Genomic DNA, 21,300 nt, shown 5'->3' with positions numbered 1-21,300 from the left:
ATAACTTCATATGATCTAGAGGAGATGGAGTAGTCTAAACAAAATTTTGTATCAGATCATTGGCAGCATAACAGATAGAAGTAAATATTAATAAAGTATGTTCCTATATATTATGTACACATACATATGTATATGTCCACAACTATAAAGGCCAGTCAAAGAGAAAGAATTTCCCAATGAACTCAACTCTCTGCAAGAAATGTTTATGCAAATATTCTGCTTTAAAAGACCACTGGGGTTTTATGAAATCTTGGGTTATTAAAGGGAATAAAAGAAGGGCAAAGACTACAATCAGAATGCAAAACTTGATTGGTATAATAGAAAATTGATAAAAGGAAATGCTCTAAATGCACCCTTTTTTAAAGGTATATGTTATCTATGTAGGATGCCTGAAAGATTATAGACAATGAGATGTTACAAATATTTTGCTGGTGATGCTTTAAAGCCTATGTAGGAGATTTGAATTTCTGTAAAGCAGTTTTTTTTTTTTTTTTTTTTGAGCCCAAAGACTTTATCCAAATGGAAGTAAGTATGCCTTTGAGAGACTGTTTAATCCTAGAATTGTAGATAGGTAAACCCGGAGAAGGCAATGGCACCCCACTCCAGTACTCTTGCCTGGAAAATCCCATGGACAGAGGAGCCTGGTAGGCTGCAGTCCATGGGGTCGCTAAGAGTCGGACATGACTGAGCAACTTCCCTTTCACTTTTCACTTTCATGCATTGGAGAAGGAAATGGCAACCCACTCCAGGGTTCTTGCCTGGAGAATCCCAGGGACGGGGGGAGCCTGGTGGGCTGCCGTCTATGGGGTTGCACAGAGTTGGACATGACTGAAGTGACTTAGCCCCAGCAAACCCTGAGAAGACCACACACTATAGCTTGTGTCAGGGCCATAAGGAGAAGAGTTTAAGAAGAGAAAGAGAAATGATAGGTGTAGAAAAGCGGCTTTCATTGCAATGGTAGAATACAGAACAAAATCAGGATGGGAGAAAAAAAAATAGAAAAGAAAAAACCAAACAGCAGCGGGACAGGGTATACTGCTAATAATAGCAATATTATTTGAAAAAGAGTTTGTATAAATACCTCAAAAGTACATAGTCTTCTGGATTCGTATTATAAATCTCATTATATGTGCTTCAAACTGGGAAAAGGCACTGATTCTTCATCTCATCAAACTATTATCAACTCCTTAGTAAGAGAAAACTCATGGGTAAAAAATCTCTCTAAAGAATGAAGTATATAATATTGTATGTTTCATTTTATATATTTTGTTTTATTCACTTTATATAATTTGTAGTTTTATACAACAGTGATTATTAGGCCCTTTTTGAAAAGTGAGGCCTCTAATTCTTTATTGTGTGTATTTTCTGTGAATGGATGGAGCCCATATTATAGGCCATTCAATTGCTGGGTAGAGAAGGGAGAATTGTGAAGTATTGCCTCAGTAGGGATTCTTGCACAGATAGCCTTATTATTAGGCCTTATTAACCTAGAGCTGATAAGTTTACAGAGCATTCCTTCATATTACATTCCTCAAATGTAATTCATGTTTTAGCGGCTTTTGGTGTATCAATGAACAAACTAAGAAAGACTTCTGCTTTTGTGGAGCTTATGGTCCAGAAGGAAAGACAGAAATAAAGTGAGTTTTTGGAAACATAAAGCAAACATTACAGCCGAGTGAGGGAATAGAGTGTAGGGGCTAGAGGGCAGGAGGGAGTGGGGGTACAAGAAATGAGTAACTGTGTGAGTTGAACTTTGAGCAGAGAGTTGAAGAATGTGAGGGAATTCATCACATAGGTATCTGGGAAAAATTGTATTTCATTTGAGAAAACTGCTAGATTCAAGACCCTAATTATTTGGATACCATACGGGTGTTTCCTAGGGACTAGATGAAGGCCATTGTGTCTGGAACAAGCCTGGGGTAGTACCAGATATGATCAGAAGTCACTGAAAGGGATGTTTCCATAATTCTGTTTGCAGTTGTTCCCTACTGATTTGGTACAGAGGAGGAACCTGATGTGACAAATTTTAGCACCTCCTGAATGCTGTGTTAACATTGATGGAAGGGAGGCAAGTGAGAAGCATAATGATTGGTGGAGGCTGGGATGGATGAGGAGGCTGAGGTCATGATGGTTTCACTGGCATTGGTAAGAATGTATAAGATTCTGGGTATATTTTGAAGGTGGATCCAAGGGAATTTTCTAATCAATTGAAGAGTGTAGGTTTGTGAGGGAAAGAGAGGTGTCAAAGATAAATCTGATTTTTTCTGGCCTAACAAATGGAAGGACAAAGTCAGTATTAAGGTGTTGTGAAAGGCTGTGTATATGGCTGGCTTGGGCTACAAATGAGCAGAAGAAATTTGGAGTTCTCTGTGCTCAAGCGTTATAAGGATATAGAAAAATTGCTAATATTTAGCTTAATATGGCACCTAGCATAGTTAAGAGAATCATATTCACCACATTATCTCATGTAACCATTTTCTACCAGGATAAAAATCTACCTCTCCTCCCTTGTGAAGACGTCTGTGCTACGTGCTAGTTGCTTCCTTCATGTCTAACTCTTTGCGACACTATGGGCTGTAGCAGGTTAGGCTCCTCTGTCCAGGGGATTTTCCAGGCAAGAATACTGGAGTGGGTTCCCGGGCCCTCCTCCAGGGGATCTTCCCAACCCAGTGATTGAATCTATGACTCGTTAAGTATCCTGAATTGGCAGGTGGGTACTTTACCACTTGTGCCACCTAACACTCCTATGTAATCCTATTGCTGTAAAATGTCATCTAATGTGTGCAGCATTTTCAAGGAACAGGCCTGTGATTCTAGTGTTCCCCATCTGAAGGCTGAAACAAATACTTGCTTTTACTAGGGCTCTGCTACCGTGGAACTGATATTATCCACTTCTGTTATCCTTGCAATTTTCTTTGATTGATTTGCTAATAACTTAATTTCTCACTTTGTCATCTGCAGGCATTTCATACTAATTGTATTTAATGGACTGTGAGCTACTGAAATATTTAAAGTTATTGCTAGTAAATGCAAAATATGCTTACTGATAGAATATAAAAATAAGCAGTTGGTAAACCAATGAAGATGTGCATTATCTGGGATCATTGAGCTTATAAAAGTTTAATGGAGGCTAGAAGAAATATATCATTACCATTCTAAGGAACTAAAAAAAAAGTCGTAGGCAGATGGATGCAGGAAACTAATATTTGAATAGACTGAAAGTCATCTTGTTATTCACTGATAACTTTTAAATTTATTATAGCAAAGATTAATATCTTCCCCTGGTTGGTGATTTTTGCAACCGAAATTCATCACACTTGACTATATCAAGAGCTACTTTTCTCTTCATTTTCTTTTTCTGTCACTTAATGCTATCATCTTTTGCATATTTTTTAGCATTAATATGACTAAACTCTATCCATATCAAAATTCTACATTTACCTTTGTTGTTAATATACCTTAAATATATAAAAAAAGATACTTTTGGCTTCATTATTCATTTTGTTTATTTACTTATTATGATAAAAATTGATAAGTAATAAAATTCTCAAAGCTGTTTCACCGGAGTTTTTTTGTTTGGTTGGTTTACACTTTTCTTTGCCTCCTCCTGTTCTGAGATGTTGATTGGATATAACAGAATGCAGGCAGGCAAATAAGACTGATATATGTGGCAAGAAAAATATTTCTATGTGATTCTTTAAGTTTATTAAGATGAAATAATTTGGCATCAAGGAATGGTAGAAAATAAGCTTTGGTAAATAATCATGAAAATCACACAATACTACATGAAGGAAAGTTACATGGCTCAAAATAGCCTGGAGTTAAAACTTCCCTCCAGGTCCTCCCCACCATTCTATGCAAAACAAGGAGCTCTCTCACCTGAAGAAAAAAAATGGACATTGATTACACCCAGCTCCCAGCCACAGGTCCCAGCCTCTGGCTGATCTCCAGAATTCCTTGCTCCAGCCGTTTAAGAGATAACTATTCTGAACAACCTTGGAGAAGACCAGGCCATCTTAAGACAGTAGATTTCCACATATATGCCTATATATACTCGCTCTTTTCTTGGTTTAGTGCAGCAGCTCACTAATCTGACTGCTGCCCCTTCTCGCCTCATTAAAGGCGATCTGTTCCTGTGAAGTGCTGGTCTCGTTCTTTTTCTGAACCTCGACTTCTCTAACTCCCTTACCCTACACTACAGCTAAGAACAACTAGCCTCATCTTACAGTTGAGGTAACTGAGGATACAAACATGCTACGGTTTCAATGGCTTCAAGATGTAGAAAGAGGATTTTTTCTGAGGTCATTATTTCTAAAGTTGATGGTCTTTTATTCAGTGTAGTATCCTGACTTGCCAAGGTGAAACAATTAGTGATACCAAGGATTCTAAGTGATACCAAGACTTATCCTGACATATTATCCTCTAGGCAATAATGAATTATTAAAGGATTTCAATAAGGAAATCATATGAAAATCATAATATTGTAGGGAGATTTAATTTAATACATAAGTAGTATTGGTATTGGGGGAGAGAGGGAGAAAACAGTTAACTTGTTATTACTTTACTCTAGCTATAAGTTGATAATGATATTAAATTCCAGATTGGTAATATAAATAAAGAATAAATATTAAAAGTATTTCAAAGAAATAGAGCAAGGTTTACTTGTTGGGCTGAATGTAAGTAAAATGAATGTAGATTACAGTAAGATATTGCATATTATGGGCTTCCCTGGTGGCTCAGTGGTAAAGAATCTGCCTCCCAGTCAGGATATGTGGATTCAGTCTGAGTTGGGAAGATCCCCTGGAGAAGAAAATGGCAACCCACTCCAGTATTCTTACCTGGGGAAACCCATGGGCAGAGAAGCCTGGTGGGCTACAGTCCATGGGGTCACAGAGTATCCAACGTGACTTAGCTACTAAACAATATTGCATATTACAGATGCTCTAAATTCTATTTTTAATGGCCACTCTCCACTTGACTGATCTTGTACTAAGCATTTATTCTGTCTTTTTTACTTCAGAGGATTCTTATAGAAATTCATAGAGCATAAGGTTCTCAAAAACGTTTTATAAACAGTAAAAGTCCCAACAAATATAATGTGACTTTTGTACTATGACTTTAAAAATTATCAAAATAGTGTTATTAAAAATAATTTCCATTTCTGTCACAAGTCTCAGGAATCAATATTATTCAAGTAGATGAAATTTTGGTGAATTTTCAAATTATGTTCATATTCTCTTGGCATTTTCTCTCTCTGCTCAGGGTGTATGTGAAAGATAGCAAGTTTCTACCCTCACCAGAGAGTTCAAAATAGAATGGGTATAAGAGAAAGCCACAAAAGTCAGAACACAATCTACTTTCCATATTAAATCTGCATCTTTTGGCTAAGAGACTACTGTAGTATTTTGTACATTTTGGTAGTACTATTTGGTAGTACTAGACTATTGTAGTACTATTTGGTACATTTGGTAGTACTAGACTATTGTAATACTATTTTGGCTAATAATCACTATTGTAGTACAGGGTTTTAACTAGGGCAGAAGTGCTACATGCTTTCAACATAACCTTCCTACTGTCATAGAAGTCTTAGGGAGATTCTTCCCTGTTGATAAGAGTCCTGGGACACTGAGGTAGTCACAACTATTGATTTTCTTGGGGGTAAAACAGTCCCTAACTTAATCCAGTTCAAAATTGTTGTGAAGATGTGTACACACCTCTGGGATGGTCAAGAACTTTAATATGTAGGCCAGACTTTAAGGACATAGAACTTATGAGAGAAACTCGAAGAGGTTTGGAGTAGGGGCCACACACAGCAGCAAGCTTCAAGCAATGGAGAGGGTGTGGATTTCACATGCCCTTTAAAAGCTGTTTATTACCATTTCCTGGTTTAGCCTGTCCCTGAAAGGTCTAAATCACACAGAGCAGAGAAGAGGTGTGGAGTAAAGGAAAAAAGGAAATGGAGATGAGGCAACAATACTGCTAGAGAAAGACCCATAAAAAAGCTGTTAATCAGAAATGCAAAGGTTCAGTAATTCAAAAAAGGGTTTTTCAAGAGCAGTGATATGGAGAGCAAATCATGAGATGTAGAACAGAGGGCCAGTGGAACACAACAGTGGAGGACAGCAGGAGTGGGTTCAGAGAAATGTCCTGGTGGCTTAGAGGGTGAAGCGTCTGCCTGCAATGCAGGAGACCCGGGTTCGATCCCTGGGTCAGGAAGATCCCCTGGAGAAGGAAATGGCAACCCACTCCAGTACTCTTGTCTGGAAAATCCCACGGACAGAGGAGCCTCGTAGGATACAGTCCGTGGGGTCACAAAGAGTCGGACACGACTGAGAGAGGACACATGCATATATAAGTATATTCCATGTTCTCCACTCCTCCTCTGCTCACCTTAAAATATCTCAGGATAGTAATGTGGAGGAGAGCAAGAATAAGACTGGAAATGGTAGATGAACGTTAAACTGAGAGTATCACTCTAAAGGTGACATACCAGGGCTCTATGGCAGGTGAAGGAAGAAAACATAGTTAAAAAAACTGAGATCCATGTATTTGTTATTTATAATTCCATTTCCCAATTTACAATATTTTAAATGGAAAACAAAACCAAACAGTTGTTATTGCACCTATTACAACTTTTGTTCATTTTAGGCAATGTCCAATTATATCATTAAGTTTGAGAGAAAGCAAAGTAGTCCACTGAATTATCTCATTATTTTCAAAATTTTTGCTATATGTATGGCTGGGTCCTACTTTTTTCTTTCTTTTTGAAATGCAATTTATTTTTATCTTAATTTTTTTTAAATTTTATATTGGATTAGAGTCAATTTATAATGCTATGTTAGTTTTAGGTTTATAGCAAAGTGATTCAGTTATACATACATTCAATCTTTTTCAGTTTATTTTCTCATATAGGTTATTACAGAGTATTGAGTAGAGTTGCCTGTGTTATACAGTAGGTGCTTGTTGATTATCTGTTTTATATATAGGTATACATGTTAATCCAAACCAACTAATTTATCCCTCCCCCCAACATTGCACCTTTGGTGATCATCTGTTTTCTAATTCTGTGAGTCTCTCTTTTGTAAATCATTTCATTTGCATTACTTTTAAGATTCCACATGTAAGTGATATCATATGATACTTGTCTTTCTCTCTGACTTACTTCACTTAATATGATAATCTCCAGGTTCATCCAAGTTGCTGCAAATGGCATTATTTAATTCTTTTTAATGGCTGAGTAATATTCCATTGTATATATGTACCATATCTTCCTTATTCATTCATCTGTTGATAGACATTTAGGTTTTAGTCTAATGAAAGCCTAAGCCAAGATAACTTGCAGGATTTCACTAATTCTATGCCTCTATGAACCTCAGCAATCCAGAGAAGATGAACAGTATTTGGTGGTGATACCAGACTCCCTCTAAGAATTGTTTGTGTGCTTCAAAAATGTTTACACTGTATTCTAACTGTTGGGACACCGTAGGAACACAATTGATTGATGGTGTGATGCCCTTATAATGTTATTTATGCATGCACCACTTTTAGCATGTCAGAACTGAAAATAGTACTATCTGAAGCTTATCAAATAATGCAGATCAAGGAAGAAATGCTACTGGTTTTTGACTATGCGAAAAGTCACTTAGGGAAGTGGTGATGGCTAGAAAATCACCATGATACTGAACACAAATCTTAATATATTCCCAGTAATAACAGGGAAAAGAAAACACAAGGCATAAGGTATTTATGGTCACAAGAGAAAATACAGTATGAAATTTGATGTGTGGAAATTTGTCATCATCAAATGTTCTGAGTTATAATCGTGTCATATAAGTAAGGGCTTCCCAGGTGGTGCTAGTGGTAAAGAACCCCTCTGCCAATGCAGGAGATGTAAGAGATGCAGGTTCGATTATGGATGGGGAAACCCCCTTGGAAGAGGGCTTGGCAGTCCATTCCAGTATTCTTGCCTGGTGAGTCCCATGGACAGAAGAGCCTGGAGGGCTATGCTCCATAGAGTGAGAAGAATAGGACATGATTGAAATGACATAGCACACACATATACATATAAGTAAATGTCATTATATTTAAAGACATTAAAGACATTCAAGAAAAATACATTACTAGTGACTTTAAAATACTACTGCAGTCATTTAGGAAAACATAAGTTAAGAGAAGTGAAAACCCCTGATCAAGTTTTGAAACGATTGAGAATAGTGGGACTGCATCCCAGAGGTAATTCTCAACAGGAAAAGAAAAGGTGATGTTACTTTCAAAGGAGGAAAGTTTTGGAGAGACAACAAAAACAACAAAGAAATGATGAAATAAATAGAAGAGGAACCAATAGATCCAAGGCTCAGTGTGAAATTTATATATTGTAAATAATTTCAATCCAATGTATATAAGTGACACAAGAAATTTTTAACTGTGAAATGATTCACTAACATTAAATCAAAATAAGTTAAGTAATTACTATGAATGTATTATTTCAGTACAAATAATTTTTATCATTGAATTTTATATTCAATGTGCATATTTATGTGTTAAATTAGTTTGCTTTTCTTTAATACAGAAATAGAATTATTTTAACTTTCTATTTTAGTAGAGTTTCTATTCTTTATTTCTTTTTTTTATGTTCTTTTAATCAAAAAGCCTTCAGTACCAGCTATTGATTGTGTGACTGTAATTGATCTGGCAGTGGAATGTGGAATTTTTCCAGTTGATGCAGTGATTAGAATTGATTTAGCAGTAGAACTCATAAAAGAGTCAATAAAATACAGAGAATAAGGCAACAACCACTCTTAGAAAAGATTGTAATTCAATTACAGCAGTCAGTTCTGTCTACCTTAATTAATCTAGTCAGCATTCAGCGGGAGACTAAAGTTGCTTTTTTAGTTTGGTTCTTTAGAAGACACAGAGTTTTCAAATGAGTCATTCTCCATAGGATTTTAAAACTAGTCACATATTTATATAAATATTTTTCTTCACTTTCCAATTAAATGCAGGTTCCTAAGTTTAGTATGTTGTCTATTAGCTCCAATGAGTTAGTACTTATTAAATTGTGACAAGCTCTATATTGAGCTACTAGGTTGAGGTCCATTTCAAATCTGCGAAGTGACGTGAAAGCCGCTCAGTTGTGTATGGCTCTTTGCGATGCCATGCACTATACAGTCCATAGGATTCTCCAGGCCAGAATACTGGAGTGGGTAGCCTTTCCCTTCTCCAGGGTCTCTTCCCAAGCCAGGTATCGAACTCAGGTTTCCTGCATTTAGGGCAGATTCTTTACAAATGAGCCACAAGGGAAGCATCAGGTATGTTACTTTGGAAATTCTTAGTAGTTATTGACAGAGTACTGCCATATTTCTGAAATGTGTTCCTTTCTTGTTCCTAGTATACTTCTGTAATATTCAGGATTGTAAGACATGTTTCCTATATTATATTTATTTGTATTTATTATAAGCTATTGTGGCTCAGTGGTAAAGAATCAGCCTCCAATGCAGGAGATGCAAGAGACATAAGTTCAATCCCTGGGTTGGGAAGATCCCCTGGAGTAGGCAACCCACTCCAGTATTCTTGCCTGAAAAATTCCATGGACAGAGAAGCCTGTGAGCTAAAGTCCATGGGGTTGCAAAGAGTTGGACACAACTGAGCATATGAGCCAGAGTCCTGTGGCATGCTGCTGGAAACTTTCTAGTGATTATTTATAATGATATCGCACTCCAGTACTCTTGCCAGGAAAATCCCACAGACGGAGGAGCCTGGTAGGCTGCAGTCCATGGGGTCGCTGAGAGTCGGACACGACTGAGCGACTTCACTTTCACTTTTCACTTTCATGTATTGGAGAAGGAAATGGCAACCCACTCCAGTGTTCTTGCCTGGAGAATCCCAGGGATGGGGGAGCCTGGTGGGCTGCCATCTATGGGGTCACACAGAGTCGGACACGACTGAAGTGACTTAGCGGCGGCGGCTCCTTAATTTTAATAATTTTTGTACTTCTCCTCTGCAATGCTTCTTCTCGTTTCTTAGTGCTTTTTAAGCTATTTTCACTTTATATTCGAGTCATCTAACATTTTATTATTTTATTTTGTCAAAGTTCTTAAACATGATTCAACTATTGTACTCATAAAATATTCAGATCTTTGATATGCAAATCAAAATGTTCTCAATATATGTGAAATTATTTGATCATAAACTCTTAATAGTTTTTATAAACCTATTTAAAATCAATTAAAATTTTTATCAAAGTAATATATGTATATGGATAAGAGTATACCAGTGCTAAATGGCTTCAATGAAATACAGCAATTTTGTTATATAGCAAATTTTCATTATATAGCAAATATAGCAAAAATTTTGCTGTGCAGCCCTTGTTCACCTTCAGTATTGTTTGCAAAGACAAACAATGTTAGCATTAGCATTTAAAAACTTTCTTCAGTATATCTTAATATTTTTCTTACACTGCTGTCTTTGATTTATATATTTTAGATAATCATTAACTTTGTCCTGTGTAATTGGAAAATATAGCTCTTTCTGTATTAACTGTTTTTACTTCTTCTTCTGTCAATCTTCACAACACTTTTGTCAGAATTTTTGTTTAAACTCGTAGCCAGAAAGCTATACTAACATAATAATACTCAAACTGCAGGGGTTGCAATAGAAAAAGGGGCCCTTGTAGGAAAGAAAATCAATATATTTCTTTCCTGGAGAAAATCTTGTATGAAAAAAATAAAATACCTGCGGGGGAAAACAATGTGCTCATTGATGTAGTTGATTTACTGAAGCTACTTATCTCCTCACTACATGGTAATGCACAGTTGAGGACTGGTAGCCAGTCAGAGACCACATTTTGAAGAACAATGTTAGTGTTTTATCATATAATTCCTTTGTTATACAGCTTTCTTATTTCCTTGAATTAAGCATTATTTCACTTTTTCCCATTTGCTTAGTTTGATGATTTTTTTTGCATCCACAACCCCTGGTCAAATATTTTTCCAAATACCAACACTTTTAAATCCACAAACACCAATAAACTATCAGTTGAGATTATTTTTTAATCGTCTTTGTTCACACACTTCTCTGCCTTCTTGCTACAGTGTGGGTTGGGAGCTCTCTCCGCCTGCTGCAAGTCTTCATCCCATTCCCTCCTTTACTCTGTGACCTGCGGTTGAATTCTCAGCCTCTTCAGTCCTCTCTGCTTTTTTCATTAACTCTCTCATGTTGCCGAATAGCAAAATCAGTTTTTGCAACCTCACTAAATTGGGTATGTATAGAATTCTAGGATGAAGTGATCTTCCCTCAGAATGCTGAAGGTGAATTTCCAGTGTCTTCTAGGATACAGTATACTATTGAACTTTCTGATACCATTCTGAATACTGTTTGTGTTTGTATAATGTTTTTGGTTCAAGGAATTTAAAACTCAAGCTTTCTCACTGATGTGATCTACATTCAATCATTTACTCCACAATTAAGTGTGCCCATTCAATCAGTGAATGGCGCTAAATGGTAAAGAATCCACCTGCCAATGCAGGAGATTTAAGAGATGTGGGTTTGATCCCTGGATTGGGAAGATCCCCTGGAGGAGGGCATGGCAACCCACTCCAGTATTCTGGCCTAAAAAATCCCATGGGCAGAGGAGCCTGGAGAACTACGGTCCGTAGGGTCAGAAAGAGTCGGATCCGACTAAAACGACTGAGCATGCTTCAGCAATTTTGGACTTCAAGACTCGGACATATTTTTGTAATTTTCCTTTGATAGATCATTTCTTTCTCTTTCTATCCTTTTCCCTTTTGGAAATTATATAATAAAAGTCCTTGTCTTTTTATTTTAATTTTATCTTTTCACTTAAAAAGTTAGGCATCCTGTTTTTAATATCTAGAAGTTGTTATTTCTCTGTAATTTTATTATCTTCTTACTTTGTGACCAAAACATTTTTATTTTTCTGAGGAAATCAGTTATAGATTTTACTGTTAAAAAGATATTTTCTACTTTCTACATTTTTATATTTCCTCTGGATTGCCTGCCTTTTTTATTGCATTTTAGTTTCTTCCCTTTTTTGATAAAGGCTTTTGATTAAACATTTATACTTAAAAGTAAGGCATAAAGCATAGATTAGAATTGATATTTGCCATGAGCTTAGTTCACTAAGTGAATGGTTTTGTTACAGTGTGATTAGGTGGCAAGCAAGCTTTTCCTGAGAGATGCTTTCAGCATTTTTCCCCCCATCATTTTTGTTTAGCTGTTTAGTTTCAGGAGACTAGTGTCTTGCATTAAAATAGACACTTTAATATGAGCATTTCACTGCAAGACAGGTGAAGTCTGTTGGTGATAGTTATCAGTTACATTCAAAGAGAGAGGATGACAGGTGGTCCTGTTCGAACACAAAACTTCCACGTTTCCTGATCTTTACCCCCTTTCCTGACCATTGGTTTTGTGTTATGTGGTGGAACCACCAATTGCTAGTCCTTCAGCAGGTGATAGGTAATATTGTCTCCCTTTTCACTTGTCTCTCCCATTCCAAACACTGCATTTGTCATTGCTTTCATAAGTTAGATTCTGGCAGTTATTTCCTTTTCCAAAATGGTTTGAAATCTCATGCCTACTATTTTTTCCTGTTTTCCTTATATGTGTAAGCAATGCTTTATTCTTTCTTACGGTCAGGTGAATTACTTTTTGAAAGGAAAGAGAAATGCATGCAGTTATTCTGCAATCTTTAATAGGCTACAAGTATGTTTATGTGGTGCATTTGTTCAAAATTCAATATGTATTTTAACTCTAGGTATGGTAGTATTTGTTTGATTAATTTCAAATCACTAAGTAAATAAAACCATAAACAAATATATGGTGTTACTTTTAATTCATCACCTGTCAGTATGAAAACACAAAAATTGCTGAGCATATTTAGAGTCACCAAAATCACTAGCTTCCTAAGTCCAGTGATTACTTGAAAATTTTGTTTGGTTGAAATGAATAAATATGTTGAAGAATTATATACATAAACTTATGAAATAGATGGGGAAACAATGGAAACAGTATCAGACTTTATTTTGGGGGGCTCCAGAATCACTGCAGATGGTGACTGCAGCCATGAAATTCAAGACGCTTACTCCTTGGAAGAAAAGTTATAACCAACCTAGATAGCATATTGAAAAGCAGAGACATTACTTTCCCAACAAAGGTCCGTCTAGTCAAGGCTGTGGTTTTTCCAGTGGTCATGTATGGATGTGAGAGTTGGACTGTGAAGAAGGCTGAGCGCCAAAGAATTGATGCTTTTGAACTGTGGTGTTGGAGAAGACTCTTGAGAGTCCCTTGGACTGCAAGGAGATCCAGCCAGTCCATTCTGAAGGAGATCAGCCCTGGGGTTTCTTTGGAGGGAATAATGCTGATGCTGAAACTTCAGTACTTTGGCCACCTCATGCGAAGAGTTGACTCATTGGAAAAGACTCTGATGTGGGGAGGGATTGGGGGCAAGAGGAAAAGGGGACGACAGAGGATGAGATGGCTGGATGGCATCACCGACTCGATGGACATGAGTTTGAGTAAACTCCGGGAGTCGGTGATGGACAGGGAGGCCTGGTGTGCTGCAATTCATGGGGCTGCAAAGAGTCGGACATGACTGAGCAACTGAACTGAACTGAACTGATGCATGTATCTCTGTAAGTTATACACAAAGATACATAGATATAGATATATATATATATGTTCTATTTTTTAACTGAACATTTATCTTTGACAGTTCCTTGCCTTTTCTCTGATAAAACACTTTTCACTAAAAAAGGCAGAGTTACTTTCTTTTCATATTGGTGAGAGAACTCTTGCAGAAACATATTATTTTATAACATAATTTTAAGAAAATTCTGTGTCTGTTATTGAATACTTAAATAATTAGTCTTTCTTGGTTACAGATAGAACTGAAACTTAAACTGATTTCAAACTCAGGGAGAATAGGTACTCCCAATACTTGGCAGGGTAGGATGAATCAGTAGAGGAGATAATCCAAGAATTTTTATGCATTTATTTCTAATTCAGTAATGTTATTTTCACCCACCATAAAATGACATGACATGTCTTAAAAGCCCCAGTGTAATTCCCTGAAAACTTAGTATTACAAAAGAACAATGATAGGTCTTTGGAGTGGAGTTTAGAAGAGGAAGATGGCTCAGACACAAATCCTACTTCTAAAGTGCTTACAGTCAAATATAAGGGATATACTAAAAGACATGCCACTGAGAATTTCAGTCTGAAACCTTTATACCTGAAGAGTTATTAAATGAAGCATGAATATTTGAGGTTAACCTCAAACAGAATATCTATATCTGTCTAATAAACTCATTTTTGGGTTGTTTTTTATTAAATTTGAGCCTGTAATGGTGCTTAACTTGGTGTGATAATTCATATATTATGATGTTAATGGACCTAAGGAATCTATTCAGAAATTATTCTAGTTTTAACACACATCTGCTTTCAGTTCAGTTCAGTCGCTCAGTCGTGTCCGACTCTTTGCAACCCCATGAATCACAGCACGCCAGGCCTCCCTGTCCATCACCAAGTCCTGGAGTTCACTCAGACTCACATCCATCGAGTCAGTGATGCCATCCAGCCATCTCATCCTCTGTCATCCCCTTCTCCTCCTGCCCCCAATCCCTCCCAGCATCAGAGTCTTTTCCAATGAGTCAACTCTTCGCATCAGGTGGCCAAAGTACTGGAGTTTCAGCATCAGCATCATTCCCTCCAAAGAAACCCCAGGGCTGATCTCCTTCAGAATGGACTGGCTGGATCTCCTTGCAGTCCAAGGGACTCTCAAGAGTCTTCTCCAATACCACACTTCAAAAGCATCAATTCTTTGGCGCTCAGCCTTCTTCACAGTCCAACTCTCACATCCATACATGACCACTGGAAAAACCATAGCCTTGACTAGATGGACCTTTGTTGGCAAAGTAATGTCTCTGCTTTTCAATATGCTGTCTAGGTTGGTCATAACTTTTCTTCCAAGGAGTAAGCGTCTTGAATTTCATGGCTGCAGTCACCATCTGCAGTGATTTTGGAGCCCCCAAAAATAAAGTCTGACACTGTTTCCACTGTTTTCCCATCTATTTCCCATGAAGTGATGGGACCAGATGCCATGATCTTCGTTTTCTGAATGTTGAGCTTTTAGCCAACTTTTTCTCTCTCCACTTTCACTTTCATCAAGAGACTTTTTAGTTCCTCTTCATTTTCTGCATATCTGTGTCATCTGCATATCTGAGGTTACTGATACTTCTCCCAGCAATCTTGATTCCAGCTTGTGCTTCTTCCAGTCCAGCGTTTTTCATGATGTACTCTGCATAGAAGTTAAATATGCAGGGTGACAATATACAGCCTTGACGTACTCCTTTTCCTATTTGGAACCAGTCTGTTGTTCCATGTCCAGTTCTAACTGTTGCTTCCTGACCTGAATATAGGTTTCTCAAGAGGCAGGTCAGGTAGTCTGGTATTCCCATCTCTTTCAGAATTTCCCACAATTTCTTGTGATCCACACAGTCAAAGGCTTTGGCATAGTCAATAAAGCAGAAATAGATGTTTTTCTGGAACTCTCTTGCTTTTTCCATGATCCAGCAGATGTTGGCAAGTTGATCTCTGGTTCCTCTACCTTTTCTAAAAGCAGCTTAAACATATGGAAGTTCACGGTTCACATATTGCTGAAGCCTGGCTTGGAGAATTTTGAGCATTACTTTACTAATGTGTGAGATGAGTACAGTTGTGCAGTAGTTTTGAGCATTCTTTGGCATTGCCTTTCTTTGGGATTGGAATGAAAACTGGTCTTTTCCAGTCCTGTGGCCACTGCTGAGTTTTCCAAATTTGCTGGCATATTGAGTGCAGCACTTTCACAGCATCATCTTTCAGGATTTGAAATAGCTCCACTGAATTCCATCACCCCCACTAGCTTTGTTCTTAGTGATGCTTTCTAAGGCCCCCTTGACTTCACATTCCAGGAGTCTGGCTCTAGGTGAGTGATCACATCATTATGATTATCTTGGTCATGAAGATCTTTTTTGTAATATCTGCTTTAGATATGCCTAATGCTTTTATATTTTTGGCATAATTATATATTTACATACATATGTAGAAGTCTATAAATCTTTTCAGACTGAAGTCATGAGGCTTATTATCATGAAAGAATGGAATTAAAATGTGTTCTGTCACATTCAATGTATAGGATCAGTCTCTTTCAACAATAGTTTTAGGAATGAGTATAGATGTTTACAGTCACAAATTAGGCATTGTTTAAGTTGATTAAATTCATCTACCTTTATGAATTCCCTGGGTCCCCTTTGCTCAACAGATTAGAAGGGAATGAAAATGCAGCTTGCTATTTACACTGATTTATGCCCCATAGCAATATTTTAAGTGTTTAAAGGAGAATATGAACATAAAAGAGCATATAGAATTTTGAGTGAAACAAGATGAAAAATGAAGTATTTACAGATAAATTTCTTACATGTCTTTGAGCAATTTTGCTAGCTCAATTTCAGTTCAACCTTTTAGATTCATGTTGTTACATGCTTTATATTTTGTCAGGAAGCATTTAACAGGAGGCTTCCTGTGTGCTGTTCCGGATCTGTCAGGAATCCTCTGTTCCTTATTAATTCCTGAATATTCAGGAATTAAGAGGAGAGGCAAGCCTCTCCTGGGGCTGAGGGATCCAGGCATTTCCTTCCTTACTTTTTCTATATGGTGATAAGTACCCTCTTCCTTCCTCTGAACCATATGGTAAAAGTGATTGTTTACAACTCTCTCTCTCTTTAATACGGATCGCCTATGTTTTGTAAGTCTAGAATTTTAATCTTTATCTTTGCTGAGAATAAACTACAGTATCTGTGCCCACACCATGTTGATTAAAACACCTTTGCTCCATCAGAGCTGTGGTCCCCATGTCTTTCTTTCTCTCTCTATCTATTTCTGGCTGATTTCCTGGAATGCGAAAGCTGGCTGCGTAACCCATGAAATATTAGCCTCTCTCCTTCTTTCACTTTCTCATCGTCGACTCCAGACCACCAGGTTCCGGTCCATTAAAGGAGCTCAACAATATTTAATAGAGGTCAAGTTAGAACTGATCACTATAACTGCTTAGCCCGTATCTTCATTCATTAGCTGTTATTTCCTTAAAAATACTAAGACCAATGAAACTACATTTGAAACAGTCAAGGACTGCTCTCTCCCTCCTACTCTTTCCCCCTTCTTTTTTCTTTCCTTTCTCTCCAAATTTTTAAGTTATTTTTAAAATAATTTTTAAATTTATTGAAGTAGAGTTGACTCTGTAAGGTTTTGGTGTTAATATCAATAACCTCAGATATGCAGATGACACCACCCTTATGGCAGAAAGTGAAGAGGAACTAAAAAGCCTCTTGATGAAGGTGAAAGAGGAGAGTGAAAAAGTTGGCTTAAAGCTCAACATTCAGAAAATGAAGATCATAGCATCTGGTCCCATCACTTCATGGGAAATAGATGGGGAAACAGTGGAAACAGTGTCAGACTTTATTTTGGGGGCTCCAAAATCACTGCAGATGGTGACTGCAGCCATGAAATTAAAAGACGCTTACTCCTTGGAAGGAAAGTTATGACCAACCTAAATAGCATATTGAAGGGCAGAGACATTACTTTGCCAACAAAGGCTCGTCTAGTCAAGGCTATGGTTTTTCCAGTGGTCATGTATGGATGTGAGTGTTGGACTGTGAAGAAGGCTGAGTGCTGAAGAATTGATGCTTTTGAACTGTGGTGTTGGAGAAGACTCTTGAGAGTCCCTTGGACTGCAAGGAGATCCAGCCAGTCCATTCTGAAGGAGATCAGCCCTGGGATTTCTTTGGAAGGAATGATGCTAAAGCTGAAACTCCAGTACTTTGGCCACCTCATGCGAAGAGTTGACTCATTGGAAAAGACTCTGATGCTGGGAGGGATTGGGGGCAGGAGGAGAAGGGGACGACAGAGGATGAGATGGCTGGATGGCATCACTGACTCGATGCACATGAGTCTGAGTGAACTCCAGGAGTTGGTGATGGACAGGGAGGCCTGGTGTGCTGCGATTCATGGGGTCGCAAAGAGTCGGACACGACTGAGTGACTGAACTGAACTGAACTGATAGTGATTTGATTTGTTATAGATTGCACACCATACAAAGGTGTTATAAAATATTGAGCGTATTCCCTGTGCTATACATTATGTTACTTTGACTTGTTTTATAACTGGTAGTTGTTACTCTTAGTAACTGTCACCTATTCCACCCTTCCCTCCAACACTCTCCCCTGCGTTAACCACTGACTTATTTGCTGTATTGGTGGGTCTGTTTCTGTGTTGTTCCATCTGTTCATTCCCCTTTGTAGGGGCACAAGGGCCATAGCTGGGTTAGAGGCAGGACTTTCCATCTGCTCAGTGGACATCACTGCCCTTTCTGAGTGGGGTCTGATCTCAAGCTGCTGGAGCAGAAACCATGAGGGTTGGGCTGGAGCTGTCCCTGTTACTTGGTGTTTTCCCCTGTCACCTCACTAAAGCCTTGCCCTAGACAGCATATTAAAAAGCAGAGACATTACTTTGCCAACAAAGGTCCATCTAGTCAAAGCTATGGTTTTCCCAGTAGTCATGTATGGACGTGAGAGTTGAACTATAAAGAAAGCTGAGCACCAAAGAATTGATGCTTTTGAAGTATGGTGTTGGAGAAGACTCTTGAGAGTCCCTTGGACTGCAAGGAGATCCAACCAGTCCTTCCTAAAGGAGATCAGTCCTGGGTATTCATTGGAAGGACTGATGTTGAAGCTGAAACTCCAATACTTTGGCCACCTGATGTGAAGAACTGTCTTATTTGAAAAGATCCTGATGCTGGGAAAGATTGAGGGCAGGAGGAGAAGGGGACAACAGAGGATGAGATGGTTGCATGGCATCATCGACTCGATGGACATGAGTTTGGGTGGACTCTGGGGGTTGGTGATGGACAGGGAGGCCTGGTGTGCTGCAGTTCATGGGGTCACAAAGAGGCGGACACGACTGAGCAACTGAACTAACTGAAAGGGGAAAGTGCTGAAGCAAGTGGGGCCTGTGCGTGCTCTCAGCTTATACTGGCCACAGTTAGGCGTCCAAGCTGTCAATGATGTGCTGCCTGTGAAGGCACTGCTATATGTTTCCTTGTCTCTTCAGATGTCAACAGACGGCAAGATGAAGAGTAAAGTGTGAGATGTTTTTTTAGGGATCAACACCATGAAAAGAAGAGGATGGATGCAGTGTTGCTTAGAAGGAGAAGGTGAACCACCACACAGATCCTACAAATCCTAGGCCAACCTGGGTGGAGGGGGGAGCTATGGATCTACTGCTGACTCCTCAGAGTGTCCCACATTGAGTGAAGTGTGCAGGCCTTTACACACCTGTCTTGTTTAGTCACTGTATGCCAGCTGTTCAGGCCCAGATATGAACTCAAGGGAAAGACTCTGCAGCTGAAGAAGACCATGAAGGAAATAGTGGTAGAAATATGGAAACTGACTGCTGAGCACTGCTCTTGTCTGAGGGCTGGAAAGGAAGTCTTTCCTTAATGCTAATTCTCCATGGCTCACATCTGTCTTTACCACAATTGCTTTAGGAAGAAAGTCAGTGTTGCCCTGACCAGAGTTAGTGAGGGGACAACTTTGTTAAGTCCAGGATTGAGGTACAAGAGGGATAAGCCTCCACACAGAAGGTAGTTAGGCCATGTTTCACCCATTCTAGAATTTCATGTGTTTGGAACGAGTAATCTTTTTTGTGTGTCTGCATTATACAAGGTATTTTTCAAGTTAAAAAATATTTTATTCATGTTTTTGCATGTATCAGATATTCTTTTTCCTTGCTTTATGGTAGTTCATTTTATTATGTAAATATCCATTTTCCTCGGATAGCCATCAGAGTCATTTCCATATTATGAAGAAACATAATATGAACGTTTTTTACAAGATTTTTTGAGGATAAAATTTGCTCTTTCCTTGGAGAAATGCTTAGAATTGGAATTGCTAGATCATAGAGTAGATGTTTAATTTTCCATGAACAGTTTTCTGAGGTGGCTGTTATTCCCCTCCCCTATAAACTTTGAGAGTTAATCTTCAACATTTGATTTGCTGTTTTCAGTCATTTCCATTTAGCCATTTTAGTGGGTATATAGTATTTTGATTTTACTTAGCATTTTTCCTTTGGAAAGTTTATGATAGACATTTGTTCATGTGCTTATTGGCCATTTGTATATCTTTTAGGAATTGTCTGATCAAGTCCTTGGTGTGTTTTATTATTTAATGACTCATCCTTGAATGCAAGAATTATGTGTTATATTCTAAATACAAGTCCCTTTTCAGATAAACGTGTTACAAATGTTTTCTGCTAATTTTTATGAAGACCACTATTTCATTTTTCTCTGTTATGCTTTTTGCCATCGTATTTTCTCTAAAGAGATCTTCACTTATGCCACGATCTTAAGGCTATCCCTCTATATTTTTCTTCTAGGAGCTTTATTGTTCTGGATTTCATATTTTGGATTATGATTTAATACATTTGATTTTTGTGTATGATGTGAGGTAGGAGCTGGGTTTCTTTTCCTTTCACATAACTATCTAGTCGTTTCAGTACTTTTTGTTGAAGATTTTTTTTTCCCTCTTCATTCAATTGTTTTTAATCACTTTTGAGTGATGGCTTTTCTATTCTGTTTAATTGATTTATATGCTTATCATTTTACTGATATCAGACTATCTTGATTAGCATACCTTTTAGTAACACTTGAAGTCAAGTAGGATGAATTGTTTAAATTTGTGATATTTTTCTGGATTTTTGCCTTTCCAAATAAAATTTTAATTTATCCAATTCATTCCTAGGGGGAAATTTCTATTTGTATTCTTATTCAGATTGCAATAAATCTATACATGAATGTGAGGAGAAATGATATCTCAAAAAGATTGAATTTTCCAATCTATGATCATGGTATAGCAGTCCATTTCCTTTTTTTTTTTTAAATCTCTTGAAAATGTGTTATGGTTTTTAATGTAAAGGCCTTGAACATATTTTGTTTTATTTATCCATAAGTTTTATAGTTTTTTATGGTATTATAAATAGTATTTGTATTTCATTTCTAATTGTTACTGATATGTGTGTGCGTGTGTGCATGCTAAGTCGCTTCAGTTGTGTCTGACTCTTTATGACCCCATGGACTGTAACTTGCCAGGCTTTTCTGCCCATGGTATTCTCCAGATAAGAATACTGGAATGGGTTGCCCTGTCTTCCTCCAGGAATTACTGATAAAAATAAATAAAATTGATTTTTGTATATTGA

General features: G+C 37.7%; 1 protein-coding gene across 8 annotated transcripts in view; it reads left to right on the top strand.

The window, feature by feature from the left end:
• LOC147349201 (uncharacterized) overlaps positions 1-21,300 on the top strand; it is a 372,827-nt gene that overhangs the window by 199,235 nt on the left and 152,292 nt on the right. For 2 of the 8 annotated variants that reach the window (XR_015149589.1, XM_086363383.1), the window contains exon 3: positions 19,159-20,579. The exons of the other annotated variants lie outside the window; for them this stretch is intronic. Coding sequence is in view for 1 of the 2 variants with exons in the window: in XM_086363383.1 (XP_086219509.1) it covers positions 19,159-19,194 (36 nt within the window). In the remaining variant the exon portion in view is untranslated. Of the gene's footprint in view, positions 1-19,158; positions 20,580-21,300 lie in introns of those variants that run through there. 8 annotated transcript variants of the gene reach the window in all.

Source organism: Bos grunniens, chromosome 21, assembly GCF_055505025.1.
Source record: "Bos grunniens cultivar Pamir isolate PY7600 chromosome 21, Bosgru_T2T1.0, whole genome shotgun sequence".
In the NCBI taxonomy this organism is placed as follows: Eukaryota; Metazoa; Chordata; class Mammalia; order Artiodactyla; family Bovidae; genus Bos; species Bos grunniens.
The sequence above is the reverse complement of the archived record's forward strand: the minus strand, read 5'-3'. Positions and strand labels throughout refer to the sequence as shown.